The sequence below is a fragment of the Lithobates pipiens genome, unplaced genomic scaffold (genome assembly GCF_037356315.1).
Source record: "Lithobates pipiens isolate NorthernLeopardFrog02 unplaced genomic scaffold, aLitPip1_a1.2 Scaffold_8, whole genome shotgun sequence".
Taxonomy (NCBI): domain Eukaryota; kingdom Metazoa; phylum Chordata; class Amphibia; order Anura; family Ranidae; genus Lithobates; species Lithobates pipiens.
Genome location: NW_027507903.1, coordinates 47,294,171 through 47,312,415, shown reverse-complemented (window position 1 = coordinate 47,312,415; position 18,245 = coordinate 47,294,171). Strand labels below are relative to the sequence as shown.

General features: G+C 45.9%; 1 protein-coding gene across 2 annotated transcripts in view; it reads right to left on the bottom strand.

Moving 5' to 3' along the window:
- VPS33B (VPS33B late endosome and lysosome associated) overlaps positions 1 to 18,245 on the bottom strand; it is a 71,998-nt gene that overhangs the window by 16,668 nt on the left and 37,085 nt on the right. For both annotated transcript variants that reach the window (XM_077472353.1, XM_077472354.1), the window contains 4 exons: positions 18,048 to 18,134; positions 11,843 to 11,933; positions 11,514 to 11,588; positions 1,007 to 1,071 (listed from right to left, as the gene is read on the bottom strand). In XM_077472353.1, coding sequence (XP_077328479.1) covers positions 1,007 to 1,071; positions 11,514 to 11,588; positions 11,843 to 11,933; positions 18,048 to 18,134 — 318 coding nt within the window. The remainder of the gene's footprint in view (positions 1 to 1,006; positions 1,072 to 11,513; positions 11,589 to 11,842; positions 11,934 to 18,047; positions 18,135 to 18,245) is intronic.

Here is an 18,245-nt window from a genome sequence, read left to right as displayed (position 1 = left end):
CGCTCTTCTCTGGACTCTTTTCAGTTCAAGAACATGCTTTTTGAGGACTGGCAGAGTCGGGACAGGATGGGAAGCGCCCATGGGCACAATGGATTCTTGCATTGCAGGGATGGGGTGCTCTGTGCCAGATGCTTCTGTTACAAGGCTGAATGGAATAGTGACAGCAACATCACTGCCATAGGTGTGCTCAGCCTATTGCATTAGGGTGTGCACCCCAAATGTATTAAAACATGGACAGTGTTAGCAGGCAGTGGACTTTTCTGTAGGGCCTAGGTTGGTGTCAGTAGGGCAGTGGACAGTGTAAGTATTTTTTTATTTCTATTTTTTTTTTTTACAACCTTTTAGGAGCCCCATTGGGGGGCTTTGGTGAAATATCAACAGGGGGGACCTGAACCACACAGGGTGATTAGGGTGTGCCCAGGCACACCCCCTGAGCACACTTATGATCACTGCTCACCCTGACCCCAAGGGAGGGGAGGCGCGGTTTGGCATCTTTGCCCTGGGCGTTGGAGGACCTTGTGCCGGTGTTGTGACATATACAGTCTGGCCATCGAAAAGTGTCCGCTCTGAACTGCGCAGGCGCAGTACGGAGCAGAAGGAGATTCGGAAAATCTCCGAAGATGAACGGTGCCTGCTATCCAAGTGGACATAGGGCTTCGCTCACCACACTTCAGGCATGGCCTTGTTTCGCTCGACTCTTTATTCTAACTCTGTCCACTTGGATGGTGGGGCTAGAACCTGGACTCACGGCGCAGGTGCCGTTCATCTTCAGCTATTTTCGCAATCTGCTTGTCCTGTGTACTGCGCATGCGGACACTATATACACAGCGGACACTATCCGACGAGGGACACTATCCGACAGGACACCGCCACTGGGGACTGGTGACCAAAACTGGTCAGCTTACTCAAGAAGTGGCCAAACCAGAGTTTTGTAAACTGGTAGAACTATAGTTTTATCTCTTGAATAAATACCCTTAAACTATGATGTAATGTATGGTTGACTCACCTGTCTGTTAATGTGCTCTTCTATTACACCGATGCTCTCTCGAATATCAAAGCCCCCCAGTAATGCTTTAAATACAAACATTGTGACAGAATACAACATTAGATACTTTGTAGTTCATCAGTGGATCACAAAAAAGGATTTATTCAACAACATAGCACTAAGAATAAAGATGTAGTAGTCAATGCCACCAATCAGATTTCACAAGTAGTCAGAAAAATTTAAATGGAAAAAAAAAAATTGACCCTGTCCTCAATCTTAGCTAATCCACCCCTACCCCAGCTACATACATAGAGTTGCAACCTTCTGTGATAATTACATTTTATCATTCAGGATCTTCTTACTGCTGTGCACAGCTGTGTAGTCGATCTCTGGAGACTTTCATGGCACCGTAGCCATAAATCCGGAAAGTAAGTAGCTGGGGTGGGACACGGTGGTTTAGTTGAGATTTGAGGGCGATAACACATATGCTGCCATGACCCCCATTTCCCAGGCCCAATATTTTGATTACACTGTATCAGCAACTACTGGATGAACCAAATTCTAACCCCCCTATATACACATCCAGATGGGAACAAGACCTCAGAGTCTCTCCAGATACCAGAAATTGGGATGCAACTAAAAGTTCAACACAGAATACTAACACCCTAGAAAGAAACTACAAAGTTCTGATTTGCCGGTATCTGGTCCCCGTGAGAATCACCACATTTGTCCCGTCATACACCTCTAACTGCTTTTTTTTTTTTTTTTTCAATAAAGTTTTATTCGATTTTGTCAGGTATACAATCTTGATAACAGTATATTAACATTAACAAAAGATTGAAAGCAGATTGGAAAATGTAGATCTTTACAAACAGCAATCTACAGAGTTGTAAAACAAAATAATTAGGTCTAGCTTTGAAGTAAACGTTATGCTAAACTGCGACTGTATCCAGTCACCCCAAATGGGAACTCACTGTGACTGGATACTATAATATAGTATAGGAGCAAATTGTATGGAAGGTTGGTCAAAAAAATAGTGTGTAGGTATGAAGTTATGACTAGAAAGTAATTACATAAAATAAACAGAAAGTCTGTAACAAAACTATGTGCCGATGATAAGGATCCAACGTTATCATATGTTGGATGAAGGGAATAAAAAAAAAAAAAAAAAAAAAACAAGGAGTTTGAAAGGTCTATCTGAGAGGGGGAGGGATAGTATCCTTGGAGAAAAGGTTACTTAGAAGGAGAGTAAGATCCAGGAGTGTTGGCAGATATCGATAGGTGTAGAAATGGTAGGAGTCTCCCGAAGGTGTTCAGTGTATAATACAACAGGTGTTTCCTGAAGTAAGGAAATGCGACTATATGTTCTTATATAAAAGGTTAGTAGGGGTGCGAAAAGGATTCAAGGAGAATAATAAGGGGTAATTATAAGTATAAAGCACAGTCATGACTTGGTAAATTCATTTAAATAATGAGGTAGATATCCTTCATCCAGTGCTTTTAAGGGTGCAGAGGCCTAGGTACACACCTACATACTTGGTAGTTGTGTCCTGCCGCAGCCAGCTTCTGGACAGAAATCTTCTACATCATCTCCACCTTTTTTTTTTTTTTAACAGTGATTCCCCCCAATCTGCTCATAGCACTACTCAACTCTTACCCCTCTGATTTAACCCAACTTCCGTTTAAGTTGTTCTTACAAGATACTATGGCCATAAAACAGACCATTGTGATGGCTCGGAAGTCTCTCTCTCTTACTGTAACAGAAACCAAGAATAGAGTCACTAAGGCCATCATCCACGCTAAAAATGAAGCATTCTTATTAGTTTCAAAATACGCTAAGATATGGCAACCATTGGTGACTCTCTTTCTGCCCCAAAAATTTCGATGACTCTCTGCGGCGCCCTTAGCCTAGGTTCACATATGTGGTGTGGGAAATGCAGCAATCCATGCGAGTTGCAATTGCACTGTGTTTGCAATCCATTGTGGTTGCCAATATGAAATTTCAAAGTTTCATAGTTGGTAAGGTTGAATAAAGACACCAATCCTTTATTCCACACCCCAAAAGGGTCTCAAACACACTTTTTCTCCACCGGATTGCATGGTACAAAATGACCAAGATATGCGGTTGTAGCGTGGCACCAAAAAAGGTGCCTGCACTTCTTTGATGCGGTGCAGTGCAATTTGAGCCCATTCAAAATGAGTGGGCTTAAATCACACTACATTGAACTGCATGTGAATTGCACAGGAATGAGGTGCGGTTCCTGTGCGATTTACATGTAAGTTGTAGTATTAACTGAGGCTTAAAGTGGATGTAAACCCTGACATATACCTAGTGAAGAGATCAGCCCAAGATGATACACAGAAATGAAACACATCTCCCTACATACGCTTTACATGTATATATCTGCTTTCTATATTCTTTAGAAAGTGCACATCCTGTTAGAGATTTTTTCTTTATGTTCAGCACTGGGACTGAAGTCTTGGCATACACTGTGTGAGACAGCTGATTGGAGGAAAGGCACATCGCCCCCCCCCCCCCCCCCCCTCCACATAGGCAGAGGAAGGAAGGAATGTGCAGAGCTGTGCTGTGAATAAACCAGCTCTCTGCTAATCTATTTATACCCCCCCCCCCACACAAATTTCCAGCTTCTTTTATCTCTGAGAACTTGTCAGAAGTTATCATGGTAATAACAGAAGAACAGAGAAGCAGAAAGACACAGACATAGGGCTTTGGAGTGAGATAAGAAAACATTGCAGATATATGTACTTAGGTCAAATTTCATGAATCAGTTTTACATCCACTTTAATGTCACTGCCCTTAATTTAGCTTAACTCCCTTTTTCTAGTCAAGATTCCGGTGGTCCCCTGGTAACTCGACTACCACTGTTCTCCAACTATTATTTGGATTCTGAAATATCCCAGGTCCAGGCAGCCATATCTTCCTAAATAATTTGTATATTCAACCTTTCATATACTGCTTCGCTTCTTTAACTGCCTTTACCTATACACTTGGTCAGCCATAGGTTGATCTCTTTGGGGCCCTCGCTATTAGACTGTTTGATTTTTTTATTACCGCCAACCTTACTACCTCCTTGTTGTCTCACACTTTTACTACTCAGGCTACTTCATTACTCTTCTTGTTTTTTGTAATCCCAGAGGCCTGTCCTCTGGTAAAATTTGGTTGAAAACAATAAAAAGATTGGACAAGATCTGAGGGTGATATCATTGGCTGATTTACACAATCCCTTTAAAATGACCTTAGTAATAGTACCGTATATACTCGAGTATAGGTCGATCCGAATATAAGCCGAGGCCCCCAATTTACCACAAAAAAAATGGGAAAACTTATTGACTCGTGTATAAGCCGAGGGTGAGACATGCCTGTCCATCCCTGTGTGTCCGTCCATCCCTGTGTGTCCGTCCATCCCTGTGTGTCCGTCCATCCCTGTGTGTCCGTCCATCCCTGTGTGTCCAGCCGCCCTGTGTGTCCAGCCGCCCTGTGTGTCCAGCCGCCCTGTGTGTCCAGCCGCCCTGTGTCCTGAGCCTGTGTCCTTCTGCACATACGGCGGCCATGCCAGGATCGCCGCACCTCTTCTCGTCTGTGACAGACGGCGGCCATTCCACTGTTCAAAAGCCGCGCCTCCGTCTGTGATAGGCGAAACACTCAATTTCCCAGCAGTCTGTGTTCCGCCTATCACGGACATCCTCTCATCCTCGTCCGTAGTATGAGGATGAGCGGATGTCCGTGATAGGCGGACCACTGACTGCTGGGAAATTGAGTGTTCCGCCTATCACAGGGAGGCGCGGCTTTTGAATAGTGGAATGGCCGCCGTCTGTCTGCACGACACGCTGATCGGGTAGACAGACGGCGGTGACTCGAGTATAAGCCGAGGGGGGCACTTTCAGCCTAAAAAAAGGGGCTGAAAATCTCGGCTTATACTCGAGTATATACGGTACTTCTTTAATAGTACTGCGGAGAATGATTCCAATGTGTTTTGCCGTGTCCCCCTGAGAAAATACCCTTTTTTTCCCCTGTGTGATCACAGAGACAGGAACAGAAGGGAAATATCACCAAAGGGAACACTGGCAACCAGAGAGTATATAGACTTTTCCCACTTCATTCAGAACAACAATGTTTTGAATGGAGTTCCACTTAAAGATGGCAGAGATTTACAAAGGCTATGCTCATCCTTTCCTGCACACAAGTTGTGTCATATAAGGCTGGCAATGGGGGTGCCCGCACTGCTTTCTGAAATGAGAGAGAAGAGGCGGAGCAGGGAAAACTGGCACAAAATCACACATGCAATTACTCTTATCTGTTGCTGTTGTATGTCTTTAAACAACTTCAGAGTTCAAGTACAGATCAGGCAAGTTCCAGGAGGCAGAGCTGAGACTTCCTACAGAAATAATAATAGCCTCATGTAATGTAGGGGTTCATTTTTTTTTCTATAAATTATCTAGTGGACTACAACAAGAAATATAAGGATTACGTTACAATTATATACTACTTATCATATGGTTCTAGAGCTTTTACTAACTAAATTTCATTCATATTTCACACACTGTTTTTGTGGCAGTGGCCATTGCAGATTTCCGTCTTAGAATTCTAGTTAAAATGAAGAAATATTCGCACTCTGAATTTCCCCAAAAACTTGCTTGATGTACCTTTATTGTCACAAGTGTATCAGACAAACACAGGACAGTTAGTTGATGCGTTTCACAAGCTATCGCTTGTGAAACGCGTGAACTGCCGGTCCTGGCTTTGTCTGATACACTTGTGACACTAAAGGTACATCAAGCAAGTTTTTTGGTGCTACTATTTTTTCATTTTATCCACATTGGACGGTGGTGAGCTGGGCTCTGCACCTGTTATCCATTTGCACTTGAAGATTTGCCTGGAGAGGTGTGTGCTCTTCTTTGATTTCTGCTAGAATGCTAGTTGCCTGGCTGTTTTTGGCTGCAAAGCTATCTGAGTCAATGACAGGTTAGAAAGCCAGCGAAATCAGAACTTCCCCTCTGCGTATCTGGTCAGAGCCTCACAAAAGTATGAAAGGGTTAAGGAAACCTCACCCTTGCCAAAATAAAGCCTTGCTTGTCCTGAAAAAGGTACCAGTTACTTACCGGTAATTGTCTTTCTGGGAAATCTTCCAGGACGGCACACCTGAGAGATGAGAGGCTCCTCCCTACAGGAAACACAATCAATCGACAGCTGTTTTAAGTCCCCACCCTTCCCCTTGATCCTCAGTTTGTAGAGAAGTAACTCCTGAACCCGGTTCACAAGGAAAATCATTCCTCATAGGTACTCACCTTCTAGTGTTCTAGAATTTTCCCTCCTCCAACGGGCGGGAAGTAGGCCTGCCGTCCTGGAAGATTTCCCAGAAAGACAGTTACCGGTAAGTAACTGGTACCTTTCTCAAGTCATCTTCCAGGACGGCACACCTGAGAGGATAAACAAGTACCTCAGGCCTACCTTAGGATGGGGCCACTGCAAGACCATCTTGGCGAACCTTGGTTCTGCAGTGAGCTTTACCTCCACTCCATATGCTCATATGCTTGATGAAGGTATCTTAGCTGGATCATACGGCTGATCTGCAGATCTGCTCCACAGATGTCCCTGCCTTTTCCGCTTCGGATGCAGTATCTAGGTGAAATGGGCTCTTAAACATGGAATCAGAAAACATGTTAAACTTGTAGGTTAGCAATGTTGCCTATCTCACACATCTAACAACCATGGCCTATTGTGCCTGTAGGTGCTACTTAGAACCACTAAAAAGATAAATAAGAGACCTGTGTAAGACAAGGACACTACATTAATCAATAAGAGGGCCTGTCTTAACACTACCTTGTTCAGGGAAATAAAACTGCAAAAAAAAAAAAAAAAAAAGGGGGGGGGGGGGCCCCGACAATTTTTTTTTTTTCCTTTTTATCTTTATGTCAGCAAAAGACTAAAGGGAAGCCTACTTAAGGGAAATAGATTAACAGAAGCTTGAACCCTGGGTTTAAGGCATGCCCAATCTATGTCTTTACTTACGCCTGAGAGCCTACTTCAGGAGATTAAAGTCCCTAGCAGGAGTAGACTATCTTCACTGTTGTATTTTTCTGATCTGTAGCCAAACAAAGCAGTACCTTTAGGATATAAAGGACAGCAAACAAGCTTCAGTGCAGTGCATTTCTGATGTACAGCAATATAGTCCTTATGAGCAGAGATGTCACAAATCTCAATGTGTATTTCTGCTGTGCCACAAAAACATCCCAGCAAGGACAAACCTTCACTACTGAGGTCTACTGGTGTGCAGCCACTGAGGAGTCATGGTCTATCCCTTTATGAAATAACCAACAGGCAATTTATTTCATAGGCATAGCCTGGGCTGTAGATACTAAACCTTCACCACCAGTGAAGGAACAAATCCTAAAATGGTTGGACACCCTACTATTAGTAGTTGTTGTCCTACCTTACCTCCATAGACTGAGCAAATGCTAGCCAGCTCATACCCAGGTGGTGCTGATTAGCAACTAAAGTCTCAATGAGCCCAGCCCTAGAAACCAATTTAAGACAGCCTCTAGAAGAGGTGGTTACCAATTTAGCCTGGGGGTAAATGGCTACTTGCAGGCTTCAAACAAGCAATTATGTAGCTCTTGCATAGGTTTGCACAGAAAATCCTCAATTAAAAAGGATGTAGGAAGCGATCTATGGTGAATCGCCTTTAGATCTGCCACTGAGTGGATTGTAGCCCAAAACAAAAAAAGTTTCTTCTTACCTCCTACACTATAATATAACCACAGTGTATAGGTGGAGTGGGAGGTTGGAGCTTATGAAAGTTACCTATAGCAGGCAACCCCCAAAAGGAGGATCTGTCACAAGGGAACCCCTACTGTGCCACACAGAAGCTTGGTCCCTGCCCATCCTTGAATGTTAGGTCAGCCTTTAAGCATCATGAAGCAACTTCAGATTCCTAGCAGCTGAACAAATAGGGCCGCTAACCTAGTGCACCTGCTGACCAGGGGAGATTCTGAATCCACCAACCACTGCCCAATTAATAACTTGTTCAGTGGTATACCTGGCCTGTAAGTAACTTTGTATCTACCAGGTCCCCTCTGTACGCTATATTCATCCCTACTAATGTACCATAACTGGGCATGTAGGGAGAAGCTGGCAACCTACTGCTGCGATAACCACAGTGTCTCTGCTGTAAGAGGGAGCTGTGGCTGGTGGTTTTAGCAGTGGCGTCTGGGCTATTTGTTTTCTGACCCCCAGGTTCTGCACTGCACCAGTCAGTATATACACGGGGAAGGGGGAGCAATGGCCTACCTACCTCTTTCCCATCTGAGGTGATTTAGGCACACTCTTCCTCTGCACCACCTGTCCACCATACAGCGTCTCTGATGTAAGAGGGAGCTGCAGCTGGTGTTTTTAGCAGAAGCTTAAGGACTATTTGAATCCAGACCCCAGGGGAGATCTCAAATGTCCAGAAACCCTCGGGCTGGAATTGGGAATTTTGCAGCTAAATTCCCACGGCAAAAGGAAAGTACTCACCGTTGTCGTCTTCCTCTTTTTGCCACAGCCAGTGGGCTTGCTTTTCCATCCTTATGGTCCACACGCAAGGAGGATAGCCGCCAAAGTGCTCCCCCCCAACTGCTGTCCCCATAGGGAGGTGCCAGGTTAGACTGTGTCCTGCACTGTACCAGTCAGTCTATATACATGGGGGGGGGGGCAATGCCTTCCGTTCCTCATTCCCATCTGAGGTGGTTAAGGCAGACATCCACCATAGTAAACTGGTGCCTCCTCGCTCTAGCGAAAGGAGGATGTGGGCGCCTGCTCCTACTGACTCTCAGCCTTCCCTACTGGGTAAGAACGCCGCCGCCATTTTCCCGAAGTTTGAAAATGACGCGGTGCTTGTTGCCACGCCCTCTCCGGAAGCCCACGCGAGCTACCGGGGACCCAGGAGTCGGGGACGGGATCCCCCTGGAAAGAACCGATGGCAAGCACCCCCGTCTGAACAGCCACCTGTACAGGTAAGGAGGGGAGACAGGATAATGGCCCCTGAAGTTCTGGGTACACCACTGTACCCAGGGTCCTTCAGCTCTCAGCGGGGCTCTTCCAATTTCTGCTGCCCCCCCTGAGGAAAAGATAGGGGAACCCCCCAGGAAGGACAAGAATATCCTACCAGACCCAGAGGCTTCCCAAGCTTGTGGTCCGGCTCCCAGGGGGAGACCACCAACCCCAGGCTTCGGGTCATTTGGAAAAAAACAAACAGTTTCGCTGTGTAGGGAGAAACAATCAAAAACTGAGGATCAAGGGGAAGGGTGGGGACTTAAAAGAGCTGTCGATTGATTGTGTTTCCTGTAGGGAGGAGCCTCTCATCTCTCAGGTGTGCCGTCCTGGAAGATGACTTGAGAAAACAATACTTGTATTTCTTTGTTAATAAAGTTATTGTTGAAGCAGAAATGTAAAAATTGTTCTGGATCAAAGAAGGAAAACAGGTACGAAGAATTATTTAACATAAAGAAAAGTTCCACCATTTATTTCACAAACAATTGTGTTGTCTACATGACCTCCTATACAGCTCCTTAAAAGTCCAAGAAAAGTCCTTGTATAGTTTATAGATGGACTTAAAGTGTGTACTAGACCCAGGACCCTGCATTCACTATATCTGGTCTCCCACAGTACACAGAACATGGGAATGCAATAGTTTTAGTAAATATAAACTAAATACCTTTTCTCATCAGCAGTTAGAGCAATCTTGTCACTTCTATAAGTGTCTGGTTTAAGTTTGTAGGAGGAATTTTCATTCAGCTCTGGCTGTCCTATGAGGATGCAGGACCCCTGACTTTCTGTCGGGACAGTGCTGCTTGGCCCTGTGTTGATCACATGCACCCTTCCAAGAAAAAAGAATAATTCTCTAGCAATACACACCAAACTCAGCATGTGCAGCTTGTCCCCGACTCTCTGTACTATCCGGAGATGAATTTGGAGTCAGTGGAAGAAGGGGAGGATCAGAGAAGCCAGGATCAAACAGTCAAACCTTTTTTACACAATGCTGAGGATTAACCCCTTAGGTTCCACAGTGAGTATAACAAGCGTGCTTTACTGCATATACAGACTGATTTTACTGTTGTAGGTTTAGTAACACTAAATCATTCCTTGCACATAAAAAAAAGTCTCAGGCTTTAGGGTAGTAACAGTTGTGGTATATAGTGACAGAACCAAGGATCAGTAATCCAGGGGAAAAAAGCATTTGAGAGATTGGCTGTGGCCAATATGGGGGCATCAAATCTTTTTTAACATTTTTCTTCACTGGCACTTTGTGGGACTTTTTGGACTGTTTGAATATTGCACTGTATTGGCACTTTGGAGTGAATAGCAAATTTCTCTTTGGTCTCTTTTGCTTTTTTATGGTTTGAAGAATTTAGAATTTTTCTATGTGTGACATTGATTAAGTTATGGGAAGAGGATGAAATAAAAGTCACTTTTTACCATGAGGGTGTAGAATGTACGGAATTAGTGCAGCATGTTTTGATTTGTAAGCTCTAACGAGCAGAGCCCTCTGATACCTCCTGTATTGAATTGTATTGTAACTGTACTGTTTACCCCAACGTTGTAAAGCATTGTGCTGTTAGCACTATATAAATCCTGTATAATAATAATAATAATTTGTATTTAAAAAAATAAATAAAACCTACCTGCCTGTTCGCAGACTTTATTGGAATGTACAAGGAGTTAAGGCAATTGCAGCTCAGTTTACATGCTGGCAGAGCACCTGTGTGCCGGGATGACTGAACTCCTGCGCATGTGCAGAAGTGGCGCCATCCCATGCCCACCAATGAAGAAGGCCACAGCCTAGCACTCAGAAGAAGCTGGGTGGAAGTTGACAGCATCGGCAAGGAACATCGAACCAATAAAGGAAAGAGAAGGACTTTAATTAAAAGTTGGTAAGAACTTTTTCACCCTTGTATAATTCTTGCAGTAAGCCACATTTCAAATTTTCTCCATATTGGGGCACAACCCCTCACCCTTCCTTATGCTCATAGAACATTCTTGCTCCAGATGATCTGGGCACAGGGAGGCACTGACAAAATCCAGTTCCTGTTCACTTCAAACGGGTTTTGCATTCCCATACAAGTGTATGGGAATGAAAATCTGATTGAAGCAGGCCAAAGGCAGATCAGAAGGTGAACAACTGGAGGTCAAATGCACCTGCCAATGAATTCTGAATGTTTTAGAAGTGCTCCAAACTGAGACTAGATGTTGTCAGACCGATGACAGAAAAATGATCCAAACAGGGTAACGGCTTTAGCTAATGGTAATGTATGTCTGACGTGACCCTTACTGGTCTCACATGTCAGAGTTTAGAAAAATTGCAGGTATGGATATTTGTACTGTTCACAGAAAGTATTGGTGGTTTCGTGACGTGGCTCAAATAGAAGTTTTGGAGGCAGTAAGCTGTGGTTTACCATTGAAATAAATAATTTTCTTAAGTGAATTGGTCCAAACACACACAGATATATTGAAATCTTGTAAAATACTCACAGTGCTCGGTTTTCAGTATTTCTTTAAAATCTTGTTTGGTTTTCCTCTTCATTATCGATTCACAGGCCCCGATATCTTTATAAAAAAAAAAAATGAAAGTTATCATTAACCTCTTTTTTTGTTGCATTTTTACAAATAAAATGCAAGGAGAATTTGTTGAAATGTTTTATCCTACGTTCAAAAAGACTAAGAAATATTAGGGGTATAAAATACTTGATTTACACAACAGCAGGATGACTGCTCCAAAAAAATACAAAAATCAGTATACAACCCTTTTAGGTACTGTGCAGTAATATAAAAGTAAGGAGTTTAGAAGGATTACCACATACGTAAACTCAGTAATCGATGTTCTTGTTTCAATCCCTTCAGCTCTTGGGAAACAAAAGACTTCATCTGTTTAATGTCCATTCCTTCACGTTTCTAAGATTGAGTAAGAGAATGTATAAATGAAAATTGTGCTAACAAGAACATATTTTTTCGTTGCTGTAGCACAATTTTTTTTTATTTGTTAGCATTTTTATACATGCATTCCACAATGAGGTTACAATCAAAAAGCTGTGATCAAACACCTATTTTGATCAGATTAAGCCTACGTTCACATTGATCTGATTTGTCATGTGATTAGACATGTCAAATCACATGCCAAATCGGCGGCTATTGGTGCCAATGACACTGTCCGAATCAGTGCAGCGTCGTCTTTGCGGTGCCGCATCAATTCCCAAAAGTAGTTTCTGTACTACTTTTGCCGATTTCGGCGGGCGATTTGTATAGACATTGGTGCATAAACCCACACAGATGTCTGTCAAATTGCCCCCCCCCCCCCCCCAAGTCGGACCGCATTGCCGGGTTGAAATTCTGCGAGTTCACCTAAACTCGCACGATTTCTAACCTGCAGCAATGTGAACCTGGGCTTAAAGTGGTTGTACACCCTACAACCTCTTTTACCTACAGGTAAGCCTATTGTAATTGCTGGAAACATCTCCTAAGCCTCCACGGTTTAGGAGATATTTACAAAAAAGCAGAGTGCCAATGACATTGGCGCATGCGCACTTTGAAAAGGGCACATCTTGCTGTTTCTAATAGGGGTCATTCCATGACTGGCGGCTCCTGTGTGCATGCACGGGAGTGACGTCACCCGACTCTGGCCAGTCACAGAGCCAGAGTTCGCGGCCCCCGGAAGGAAGAGGGGTGAAGATGGACGCTCGCTGCTAGTGGGGACACAGCGGTGGCATTGTGAGATTCGGTTTCAGGTAAGTGACACATAATGGACTACTATGCGATGCATAAGTAAAACCCACCAGGGTTTACTTCCTCTTTAAGCAGTGAGGAGGAGAACCAAACATCTCACAGATAAGCAGTTTCTTCACTCAGTCACTCAAGAGCATTTCTCCCATCTCTTCCTTCTGAGGCAGATTGTATTCCCAGTTTGCATGTTCTCCCTGTGCCTGCGGGGGTTTCCTCCCACACTCTAAAGACATGCTGGTAGGTCAATTGGCTTCTGTCTAAATTGGCCCCAGTATATGAATGTGAGTTATGCCGCGTACACACGATCAAACAAGCGGGTGGAAAAGTCCGGCAAACTCAAGTCCGCCGGACAATCCCCCCGTGTGTAGCCTCCGGCATACTTTTTTGACCCAAAAGTACGGTGGACTTAGAAAGTAGTTTTACACTCCAATCTTCCCACCGGACTCGCATTTCGGCGGACAATCCGGCCGTGTGTATGCCAGTCCGCCGTACTTTTGAAATGAGTGGACTTTTCCCGCCCGGAGAAAAGTCCGCTCATTTCAAGCGGGTCTCCAGGTAGGCGGGGCCCACGAAGGATACGTCTCTGGCCCCGCTGCCTGGTATGGACTTAAAGGGGAACCCCAACGCCAAAAAAAATCGGCGTGGGGGTCCCCCCAGGTCCACATCAGACCCTTGTCTGAACACGCTACCCGGCCGGCCAGGAAAGGGGGGGACGAGCGAGCGCCCCCCCCCCCTCCTGAGCCGTACCAGGTCGCGTGCCCTCAACATGGGGGGTGCCTTGTGGAAGGGGGGCCGCGCGGCCCCCCCACCCCAAAGCACCTTGTCCCCATGTTGATGAGGACAAGGGCCTCTTCCCGACAACCCTGGCCGTTGGTTGTCGGGGTCTGCGGGTGGGGGGGCTTATCGGAATCTGGGAGCCCCCTTTAATAAGAGGGCCACGGATACCGGCCCCCCACCCTATGTGAATGAGTATGGGGTACAATGTACCCCTACCCATTCACCTGTAAAATAAAGTACAAAAAAAACACAACACACAAGATAAAATAGTTTATTGCACAGCTCCGGGAGTCTTCCGTCTTCGGGGGTCTTCCGTCTTCGGGGGTCTTCTCGCCGGACTCCTCCGCTATCTTCTTCTAGCTCTTTTACTAGCAGAGGAGCCCGGCTTTCTTCCTCGCCGCCGCCCTCTTCTTCCAACTTCGGGGGTCTTGTCCCCCTCTTCGGTTCTTCTGCCGGGCCACCGCGCCTTCTTCTAGCTCTTTTACAGGCGGTGGCCCGGCCTTCTGTCGCCACCGCCGCCTTTCGTTCTTCTGTTCTTCTCTTCTTCTTCTTCTGATGTTGCCTTGCCGAGTCCTCCGCTCACAATGACGGGGACCGGGCACGCGGCCACTTATGATGTCACAGTCCCGGAGGATGCTGGGACTGTCGCCATGTGACATCAACCCATGTGACATCCACCGAAGACCCCGCCCCTTGTCCCTATATAAGTCGCCGCATGCCCGGTCCCCATCATTGTGAGCGGAGGACTCGGCGAGGCAACATCTGAAGAAGAAGAACAGAAGAACGGAAGGCGGCGGCGGTGGTGGCGGCGGCGACAGCGGCGGCGACAGAAGACCGGGCCACCGCCTGTAAAAAAACTAGAAGGCGCAGTGGCCCGGCAGAAGAACCGAAGAGGGGGACAAGACCCCCGAAGACGGAAGAAGAGGGCGGCGGCGAGGAAGAAAGCCGGGCTCCTCCGCTAGTAAAAGAGCTAGAAGAAGATAGCGGAGGAGTCCGGCGAGAAGACCCCGAAGACGGAAGACCCCCGGAGCTGTGCAATAAACTATTTTATCTTGTGTGTTGTGTTTTTTTTGTACTTTATTTTACAGGTGAATGGGTAGGGGTACATTGCCCGCAGACCCCGACAACCAACGGCCAGGGTTGTCGGGAAGAGGCCCTTGTCCTCATCAACATGGGGACAAGGTGCTTTGGGGTGGGGGGGCCGCGCGGCCCCCCTTCCACAAGGCACCCCCAATGTTGAGGGCACGCGACCTGGTACGGCTCAGGAGGGGGGGGGGGGGGCGCTCGCTCGTCCCCCCCTTTCCTGGCCGGCCGGGTAGCGTGTTCAGACAAGGGTCTGATGTGGACCTGGGGGGACCCCCGCGCCGTTTTTTTTTCGGCGTTGGGGTTCCCCTTTAAGTCCATACCAGGCGGCGGGGCCAGCGATGTCTCCTTCACGGGCCCCGCCTACCTGGAGACGCGCTCGAAATGAGCGGACTTTTCTCCACGTGTGTGGGCGAGTCCGTTCATTTCAAAAGTAGGGCGGATAGTACGGCGGTCTTAGTACGCCGTATTAGTCCACTGAAAAAGTGCCGTGTGTGGGCAAGTAGCCCGTTCGGAAAGTCCAACGGACAGTCTGGTGGGAAGTCCGCCAGACTAAGTACGTCGGACAGACGTCTACGTGTGTACGCGGCTTTAGGGACCTTAGATTGTAAGCTCCTTGAGAGTAGGGACTGATACGAATGTACAATGTATATGTAAAGTGCTGCGTAAATTGATGGCGCTATATAAGTACCTTAAATAAATAAAAATAAAAGAAGATTCCCGTAATCATATATCTTTACATGATTACATTGGTCCAGCATGAATGGCCATCCTAATGCATCGTGAACACAGAAGGTCCGCCGCTCGGCACGGACACCATTCAGAGAATGTTTTGCATTTTCTGAATGAATACAAAGCAAGACATATTTAATAGCTTCAACTATAAATTCCTGCCTCTGCTGCTCTAAAGTAGCACTAATGCAGGCCATACATGGGTCGAAATTCAGAAATTTTGTGCATTTTGTGCCACCACTGATTTCGAAATTTGACCAACCAAGCCTTCAATTTCACCTCATGTTGCTACAGATTTTTTTTTTTTTCGTGGCTGGGAATTTTCTATTCTTTCCAGGTCGCAGCTCATGCTATTTCTTTTTCAATGATATTTCTCCCATAATTGATTAGAAATTCATTTGCTTTTCCAAAAATGCTGCGTGAAAAGTGGATGTTGCTGCCGTCCACTAATGGTGCCAAATTAAAAAAAAAACTATTAGTTAAGTTTATCACAAAATATTATTATTAAAAAACATTAGTAAAATCATGAAAAAATACTCTAATTGGACAATATAAGCCATATAGAAAAGATTTACTTTTGTGGTAGAGTATTTTTTCATGATTTTATGAATGTTTTTTAGTAATAATATTTTGTAATAAACATTTACCGTATATACTCGAGTATAGGCCGACCCGAATATAAGCCGAGGCCCCCAATTTACCCCCAAAAAACTGGAAAAAATTATTGACTCGTGTATAAGCCGAGGGTGAGACATGCCTGTCCATCCCTGTGTGTCCGTCCATCCCTGTGGGTCCATCCATCCCTGTGTGTGTGTCCATGCATCCGTGTGTGTGTGTGTGTGTGTCCATGCATCCGTGTGTGTGTGTGTGTGTGTGTGTGTCCATGCATCCGTGTGTGTGTGTGTGTGTGTGTGTGTGTGTGTGTGTGTGTGTGTGTGTGTGTGTGTGTGTGTGTGTGTGTGTGTGTGTGTGTGTCCGTGCAGCCTACCTGTGTCCAGCCTGCCTGTGTCCGTCCAGCCTGCGTCCCGTCCAGCCTGCGTCCCGTCCAGCCTGCGTCCCGTCCCGGCCCGGCCCGTCCCGGCCCGTCCCGGCCCGGCCCGTCCCATCCCGAGCCGAGCCTCCGTCCTTCAGCTCTTCGTCGGCGGCCATTCTAGGATTCAAAAGCCGCGCCTCCGTCGGTGATAGGCGGAACACTCAATTTCCCACTGACTGCTGTTCCGCCTATCGGATGTCCGTGATAGGCGGAACACTCAATTTCCCAGCAGCCTGTGTTCCGCCTATCACGGGCATCGTCTCATCCTCGTCCGTAGTACGAGGATGAGACGATGCCCGTGATAGGCGGAACACAGGCTGCTGGGAAATTCAGTGTTCCGCCTATCACAGGCGAAGGCGGAGCCGGAGGCGCGGCTTTTGAATTCTAGAATGGCCGCTGTCTGTCTGCTCGACACGCTGATCGAGCGGGCAGACAGCGATGACTCGAGTATAAGCCGAGGGGGGCACTTTCAGCCTCAAAAAAGAGGCTGAAAATCTCGGCTTATACTCGAGTATATACGGTATATTTTCTATATAAATGTGTGGCCATTCCTCTCTGATATCAGTAAAGTCCAACAGAATTAGGTCCTTTTTTTGATAATGTTTATTAATGGATGAGGTACTCTTTAAGTAGCCCAACTCTTTTTCTTTAAAGTGGTTGTAAAGGTTCCCATTTTTTAGAATAAAAATAACAAACATGTTATACTTACCTGCTCTGCGCAAGGGTTTTGCACAGAGCGGCCCCGATCCTGTTCTTCTGGGGTGCCCTGCTGACGCTTCTGGCTCCTCCTCTTCATCGGGTGCCCCCATGGAGAGCCGCTTTCCATGGGGCACCCATGCAGGCATGCTCCCGAGTCCTGCTGCTGTGTCAATTGACACAGAGAGCAGGACTCTGCCCCACCTTCCCCCACTCTCGTGTCACTGGATTTGATTGGCAGCAGCTGGAGCCAATGGCTCCTGCTACTAAAAATCTATCCAATGAAGAGAAAGACAGCAGTTGGAGCTGGGCTCACGCAAGTGGCTGCAACGGATGGGTTCAGGTAAGAAAGAGGGGGGGGGGGCCTGGGGGCATCAGTAGCAAAGTATGATTTTTACCTGTATGCATAGAATGCATAAAGGTGAAAAACCATGAGACTTTACAACCCCTTTAAATCATATACAGTCACAAAAAAGGGAAAAGGGGAGGGTCACAAAATCCGATAAAATCCTTGTACCTTTATTAAACACTGGTAAAAATATAGCCAATAAATGCCAACACGTTTCAGCAGTTAGGCGTAAATTATGGCTCCTGATTTAGGTCTAAGCCCTTGTACACATGGTCGGACATTCCTACAACAAAATCAGACACACAAAAGCAGCGTATGTGGGACAGGGATGAGGTCAGGTGTGTCCAGGCACATGCACGCCCCTTTTATACATGCGGATTCAGGACGAGCATGCTTCTGACACCTATGATTTGCTTTGACAGCTTCCTCCCTGCATAGCTCAGACAGTTTGGACTTGTGTCTGAACCCGCTGGAGCTCACCCCTGATCTAGAAGGATGTGACTAGAGAAAGAGACTGAGAACCTGCTCACTTTTCCACCTTTCACAGTAGAAGTTCCATTTTAATTACTGCTGCAATCTGGACACGGACAATTCGCTTGCATGAAATCGAATTACTTACATCATACTGACTTTGCAGATTGCGAGCTTTCTGACTCAGGAAGCTGAAGATATTGGAAAAATGTTCATTACGAATTTCACCGAATACCTAGAAAGAAATCAGCATGTCATCTGTATATGTTATACATTATGCATTTTTCAAAGATGTGTAGAAGTTCAAAGATAGTAGCCTCCCCTAATGTCAGAATATACTTTAATT